Here is a 7482-nt window from a genome sequence, read left to right as displayed (position 1 = left end):
CCTTTTTTTTTCCCCCCCCCCCCACTTCAAAGGCAGATCGGGAGCGGTGCCGAGAAAAATTTCCTTACTAGATGACATTTCATCGCAATGTCCGATCGTTTGGGGCAAATAACCAAGGGCAAGGATGGGAAAAGCAAGTATTCGACTCTCAGCCTGTTTGATAAGTATAAAGGAAAATCAGTAGACTCGATCAGATCCTCAGGTAAGAGGGGCTCGGAGGCCAGTTCCTTACGCTTTCCCTTAAGCGAGAAGCTCCAGGTCAAGATCAGGAAAACCTAGAGTCCCCTGTCTGGTCAGACAGGAATGGTCCATGCAGACCAGTCTTCTGGGCACGTGGTGGTCATCCTGTAGTTCAGGGGAAACACGTCACCCTCTGCTCCTATTTGATGTATGATTTCAGAGCCTGGAATATCCTGACTCTGCTGTACTAGGATTATTTCCTCATCTGTCTTATGTTATTGAAGCCATGGATATTTTGAGCCTGATGGGTAGAATGGAATTTAATTTGCATTAGAGTTACCCCTTTAGGTTTCATGGTTCTGATACTCCGGAGCTTGGCGGGGAAAGTTCCTGTTGATTCTGTCCACACCCCTTGAGGATTTTATAAATGCCGGGGGCCCTGTTCAGGCTTGGCTTGGGTCTAGGCGAGGCTGTCCCTTCAGTCCTGCTGTAACGAGGCCAGAGCAGTCTCCCCTGTGCACAGGGCTAGTCATTCTGTGGGAGCGAGGTTTCTAGGCCTGGGCCCTCCCCCATGTCCTGACCGCCCTGAGCCTTCTGCCCACGAGTAAACTGGAAGCCTCCGCACAGACTTCAGCAGCTCCTGTGTCTCTGAAGTCCTCGGTGAAGGGCTTGTAAAAGGACCGACTACAAGTGACTACCAAGCGCTTTTTGTGTGTTTGTGTGGCGGGTCTGTCCCTTGTTTTTTGTTTGGTTGCCTCTGTCATTATCCTCTAGAGTTTGGAAGAGCAGCTGAATGAACCCGGCATCTTTCCTTCCATGACTTTCTGTGCACCATCTCTTTCCACCTCTCCCTCCATGCAGTTATTCCTAGACATGGCTTACAGAGTCTCGGGAAAGTTGCCACAGCCCGGCGTATGCCACCGCCTGCAAACCTGCCAAGCTTGAAGTCTGAAAACAAAGGAAACGACCCCAACATCGTTATAGTACCCAAGGACGGGACGGGATGGGCAAACAAGCAGGATCAGCAAGACCCAAAGAGGTGAGAGCAGAGGGGCAGGCGGAGGGCCGGGAGCTGGAGCTGCGTCCATGGCCGGCACCCTCTCCTCCTGCAGGGGGCAGCTCTGGAGAACTGGGCAGGTTGCAAAGGAAGCTTCTTTCACCCGACTCCTGCTGCTTAGCAGTTTCTTGCTCCCTGCCTTCATTTTTCCTGGCTCTGGGAGCCGATGCAACAGTGTTTCTGTGAGCTGCCTTTCCCTGGTGACCAGTGTCCCCTGTGCCTTGTTAAGAAGGGCTCACCTCTCCCAGGGGACCCACTGTGGGCAGAGCTGAGCGCTTCACCTGGTTGGGGTCCCTGGGTGCTGGGCCCCAGGTGGAGAAGGTGGAGCCGTCCCAGCTGTGGGGCAGCAGCGCCCTGCACAGGTGCCTGCACATGCTCTGTAGGACCCAGTTACCGAGGACAGCCACCCCAGTCCAGGCACTCGGGGTCAGCATGCAGCCTCCCTGCAGGCCCACCCTCTGCCAGCACAGCACTTACGGGAGCCTTAGGAGGCCCGGGATCTGGCACAGAAATAAATCATCATTAGAGGGACAGCGCGGCTGTTTCGGCCGTTGTTGTGTGGTGGCGCTGAAAGCACGAGTGTGCCGCCTGAGCCTTCGTTCCCCCTTCCGTGGCCCGTGGCCCGGCTGCGTTCCAGCCAGCGGTAGGGTGTCCAGGAAAGAGGATTGGGGTTTGCGCTGGGAGGGGTTTGGGGAAGGACGGGGCCTCTCTGAGGCTGGCAGGCAGAACCCTGCTGCTGGGGTTTGCCGTGAAAACAGAGCAGTCCAGCCTCATACCCTCTCTTGCCCTGTGTCTCCCTTGTGGTCTGGCTGCTGATGCTCAGGACCCAGAAAGTAAAAGTGGCCCAGAGCACAGCCTGCCAACCAGGGTCCTTTTCTCTAATTGGAAGTGGCCAATAGCTTTTGTAAAACTTCTGTAGTTACTTCAGACAAGATGTAGAGAGTGAGTCAATAATTCGGTCAGATGATCAGTAGTAACTGAAATTTTAAGACATTTCCTAACAGCTGGCTTAGGGATCATCCTGATTAACGGTATAGTGTGACTTTTAGAACTGGACAGATGTGTGTGATTTCCAGCCAGGCCGTTTATTAGGTTTATGGGACCGGGTTTATTTGACTTCTGAGCATCATCGTCCTGCTGTGAAGTACAAATGACACCTGGTTCCGGGGGTGGCTACAGGAAATGGATGAGATTTGCCCAAGTCACGTGTTTAGCACAGGGCCTGGCACAGAGGTGGTACGTGGCAGATGTCCTCATTCTGTTCAGGTGTAGACGCTGCAGACAGCTCAGCGTAAGCGTTGAAATGCCTCTGCTACTGAAAGTTCTAGAGAGAGAGGACAAAGCCTTGCTCCCTCCTTTTATCCGGTCTTACGCACCAGTGGCATCGAAAGCGTCAGGCATCTTCAACGAGGCCAGTGTGCTGAAGCATGTTTGCCAGCCAGAGGTGAAGAGTGAGTGTTGGTGGGGGCAGCACACCCCGACGCTGCTTCTCTGCCTCCCCTGGGCCACATCCTCACGAGGCTGTCAGGGAGGTGGCCGAGTAGGGGGGCCACACCTGCTGGGACTCAGTGTTTGGAGACCACAGAAGTGACACCACCTGGAAGCATCTGTTTCAGGTAGAAGGTGATGTGAGAGAGAAGGGTCAGTGGCCTTCATTGTGTAATAATCACAGGTGGTGAGTTACTCGGTTGAGTAAGCCTTGGATGTGTGTAGAATTTGGCTTCAGCTGAGCCACCGGCATTGGGTGGATTCTGGCCAGGGGACTGCTGTCCTCCTTGAAGCTCATCACGTGGAAGGTTGACGAGAACGAGTGACTGGAAGGCTGCACGTTGGCAGAAATCTTCCTTCAGAACCCTTTCTTTTTTTTTTTCTTCTTTTTTTTTTTTTTTGTGGTACGAGGGCCTCTCACTGTTGTGGCCCCTCCTGTTGCGGAGCACAGGCTCTGGACACGCAGGCTCAGCGGCCATGGCCCACGGACCCAGCCGCTCCGCGGCAAGTGGGATACCCCCGGACCGGGGCACGAACCCGCGTCCCCTGCATCGGCAGGCGGACTCTCAACCACTGCACCACCAGGGAAGCACGACCCCGCGTCCCCTGCATCGGCAGGCGGACTCTCAACCACTGCACCACCAGGGAAGCCCCAGAACCCTTTCTTATTGCTCTCAGAAGATGACTTGTGGGGTATAGATCAACAGACGCACCTTTGCTGGAGCGTAGCTCCACGGTATCTTTTAAACTTTAAAATGTCTTTTGATCCAGCTGTCCCACTTCTAAGAACTTAAGACTACTGAGTTGTATACACACAAGTGTGCCAAGATGTGTACACAGAAATGCTCGTTGCAGTTTTATCTGTAATAGAAGAAAAATTGGAGGTTGGCACATTGTGGCCCATCCACCTGTACTGTGTCATTAAAAGAAAGCAGTAGATCCATATGTGTTGTCAGGAAAAGATGTCAAGGGCATTGAGTAAAACACGAGTTGCTGGACTGTATGTATGGTGTTACCCTACTTGTGTTACAAAATGCTATGCTAATATACGTAGAAAAATCTGCTTGAGTTTCTCTCCGGAGGATGAGATCGTGACAAATTCTGTGTTATATGTATTTATTTATTTTTATCATGAGCATATATTTCTTTTATAAGCCAAGAGAAGGTTTAAAAAAAAAAAAATCTGCTCATGCTTCAAAGAGATCAGCCCCTGAGGAGCTGTGAGCTCTTGGTCAGGAGTGAGGGGCGGGAGCTCAGAGCCCATTCCCTGCCCCGACGCAGTCTCCCTCATGACAGATCCTCCATCACTTCATTGTTGGCCGTGAGCTTTCAGTCTTCGCAGACAGAAGGCTCTGCGGAAAGGCAGAGGGCTGGCCTGTCCTATCAGTTGTCGGTGAGCAGACCTCACACATGGTCCGGTTTCTCGTTGCCTTGGCCAGCCTAGGAGTCTGCCGGGGAAGGTATTCTTATTGGCCAGAGGAGGTCTTGCTCCCAGCCAGCGAGCAGCTGTGTCTCTCGGGAATGTGGAGGGACCTTGTGGGCATGGCCAGTGCCTGTCTAATTCCTGTGTGTGTCCTGCCTTTGTCTAGTTCCAGTGCGACGGCCTCTCAGCCGCCGGAGTTGCTGCCGCAGCCGGGTTTGCAGAAATCTGTCTCCAATTTGCAGAAACCGACACAGTCGATCAGTCAGGAGGTAGGTGCTGGGGACCCCGGTCCCGATGCTTGCCTAGGCGTCGGCGCCTCTGAGCTCCCTGGCGCTGGGGACCGATGGGAGCTGTCGCTGAGAAGCGTGGCTCTGTGTGACGTGCTCATTCCAGAGGCACACCTGATGAGTGACTCTTGGGAAAGACCCCAGATGCAGAATAGAATATAGACGCCTAATTTGATTCCAGTTGCCTTAGCTTGAGGTGAGTCACTCTGGCAGCTACAGGCTAGATCGGGCCCCCCGCAGTGTCTCCCCAGAAGCAAGTGTCATAAGGAGACAGCAAGTGTTAGGCTACAGAAGGTTCAGTGGTCTGGTGAGTTTGGAAAACAAAATGAAGCAAGCTCTTTCACTTGGTTTTCTTAATGTCATACTTTCTTTCGGTGTCTTCAGTATGCTAATGTGTCCTGTGAGTCTCCAAGAAAAGGACATCATGGACAGCGGTCCTGAAATGTATTTGTCCTTAGGAACCTCTTTTCATCGAATGTCTCTAGAGACTAGTGTCTCTCAGAACATGCTCTGGGAAATACTGAGCTATAATCCTTTATTTGTCGATACACTGCCTACGCCTCTAAACAGAGTCATGATTTAATCAAGAGCTCATATTGTACTTGGTCCATTGGTGTCTGTCTGTGGGTTACAGAGGCCGGTATCCGGCAGCTAGAAATCTAGGCGAGACGTCTGAATCTTTTAGAAGACCAGAAAAAATCTAGACAGATACCTGGCATTCACTGGCTCCCTTGAAAGAATAATTCAGTTTGCATTGCTGCCTGGGCAGTAGAAGGACTGAGGTGCCGTCCCCATCTGCGGGGAAAGCTTATGGCTTTACCAGAGGGACACCCTCCCTACCCAACACTGAACTGTGCTTTGAAATTAAAGGAGAAGCAAGAAGAAATCCACATTCATGCGAGACTGCATGTTCATTGGCCTAAATCCACTAGGACCTGCTGATCAGTCAGAGCATGTAGTGTGGAGTTCGTATCTGGTTCCCAGAATTTGAAGCTGAGTGCGATTAAGGAGCCCTGGTTGTTTCTACAGCCCTGGCTCTACGTCAGACTCACCTTCCAAGCTTGTTAGAGACGAACAGGCCTGGGCCGGGCCTGCGTGCGGCTTGGGCACCTGTGGAGCACGGGTGCCGCGGGGACTGCGGCCGGGTCGGGCCCTCTCCTGGCGCTTACCAGCTCTCCTCTCGTGCGGGGCTGGTGTTGGGAGGAGACCCCCGGTGGTTCCCAGCTTTGGGGTGAGATTTGCCACAGTGTTAGTAACCCCCTCATGGCCCCCAGGCCTTCTCTTCTGGTTTAGTGCCTTCGGTGGGTGAGGGCGGAGGTCGTCCCTGCGGCTGCAGGCTTGGCTGCAGACCCCAAGCCGGAGGCTGTGGGATGGCAGTGCCCCGGGACCCCTCTGCTTCCTGCTGGTCTGGAGCCTTGCCCTTCCCTCAGGGGCTGTTCAACCCCAGCAGGGGCTGCCCTGCCCCTGTCACAGTGCTGGCATTTCCCTTGTGTGATCTGCACGGGGGACCGTGGGCATTCCGGGCCACTCAGGTCAAGCACTCAGGGCAAGTCTGTGATAAATACATGGGTTATTGCACCTACTCAGCTCTGCATCGAAGGCAAGAGAGACAGCCGTCTGCCTTGAGTGTGTGTGGTGGCAGCGGCAGGGGGAGGATGGGAAGGGGTAACTGTTTATCCGGGATCTAGTCCAGTAAGTGATGGGACGTCATGCTGCATCAGCTTGGATTTGTGTATCTTTACCTTCAGTTGTTAAGTTGGGAAGACAGCTGAGTTCAGTGGTTGGGGACCTGAAGGGGCTTTGGGCACGGGCAGGGTGGGGACAAGTCCTGGTCCCGCCTCACTAGCTGAGTGTCTAACCCAAGTGACCCAGGTGTGCCTAGCACCATGCCTGGCGTGCGGTGAGCTTTCAGCAGAGGTGAGCAGAGCCAGGCAAGCCCAGATCAGTGGAGGCGGAAGGCCTCGCACCTGGGGAGTGGTGCCTTGTGGCGTGGCAGTAATTGCGGAAAGTGGTCTCATCAGGCACATGAGCTTTCCCGCGCGCGTTCTCTTAGCGGCGCCACCCGGTTTTTCAGACACACTAGAATTGGGGTTTGGTCTTGTCCCTGGAGCAAGACAGAGTAGCTCTGTGTGGGCACGAGAGGCGGCCTGGCAGCATGTTCCGAGCGCACCGCTGGCTCTGCCGTGTGACCCTGAGCTGGCCGCTTGCCCTCCGGCCTGCCCCTCGTCTGTCATGTGGCCGTGGGTCCTGACCCCAGGCTGCTGCCCGAGTGGGAGGCTATGTGGAAAGCCCGCGTGGTTGGACCTTGCCTGGCTGGTGGTAGCGGGTACATCAGTGTAGGGTCTGGACCTAAGGTGAGGACCTGAGGGCACCTTGTTCTGACTCGCTCAGGGAGTGGACCGCAGACCGCTGGGCCGACCCCGTTCTCATTGTCTTCCTTCTTTCAGAATACAAATTCAGCGCCAGGTGGACCAAAGTCATGGGCACAGCTGAATGGAAAGCCAGCAGGACACGAAGGTGGTAAGTGTGTGTGTGGCGTTGTGGTGGGCGGGTGGGAGGGATGTGTGCCTTTTCTGGGCTGCTGCACTTCTGTCCAGGCAGGCTTCGGCTTGCAGCGTCGTGGACTCTCTTCCCTGAGCGAGTTACTGCCTTTGCCCCGGCGGTGGACGTACTGGTTCTGCAGAGCACGTCAGCTCTTTGGTTTTATTGAACGTTATTGCTAAGGACAGCCCTCCCGAGGTGTGCGCAGGAGACCCGGCACTGGCCCTGGGCTCCCTCATTGGCTGAGCCGCTATTGGAGCGAGTCCCCAGCCCCCCGGGGAGGAGGTGTTGCCTACGGGGTGCTGGCTTTGTACCTGGGTTTGTACATCAGCAGCCTTGGGAACTGCTTGCTTTTGGGCAGTGACACCAGAGCATGCGGAGGTTGCGTGGTATTTGTTAGCATTGGTGTCCCGCCTGACACAGGGACTCAGATGGCTGCAGTGGTTCAGCACAGGGATGATGTGGGGTGAGTGGAAGGGGAAAGCATCCCGAGTTTTAAGTGAATG

At 54.4% G+C, this 7482-nt stretch overlaps 1 protein-coding gene across 1 annotated transcript in view; it reads left to right on the top strand.

Annotated features, from left to right (window-relative positions):
- The first annotated feature begins 30 nt into the window (after positions 1-30).
- PRRC2B (proline rich coiled-coil 2B) overlaps positions 31-7482 on the top strand; it is a 56892-nt gene continuing 49440 nt past the window's right edge. Inside the window, exons 1-4 of the mRNA XM_007453121.1 lie at positions 31-202; positions 1042-1219; positions 4315-4417; positions 6883-6955. Coding sequence (XP_007453183.1) covers positions 88-202; positions 1042-1219; positions 4315-4417; positions 6883-6955 — 469 coding nt within the window. The 5' untranslated portion in view covers positions 31-87. The remainder of the gene's footprint in view (positions 203-1041; positions 1220-4314; positions 4418-6882; positions 6956-7482) is intronic.

This window comes from Lipotes vexillifer, unplaced genomic scaffold, assembly GCF_000442215.2.
Source record: "Lipotes vexillifer unplaced genomic scaffold, Lipotes_vexillifer_v1.1 scaffold149, whole genome shotgun sequence".
NCBI lineage: Eukaryota > Metazoa > Chordata > Mammalia > Artiodactyla > Lipotidae > Lipotes > Lipotes vexillifer.
The sequence above is the reverse complement of the archived record's forward strand: the minus strand, read 5'-3'. Positions and strand labels throughout refer to the sequence as shown.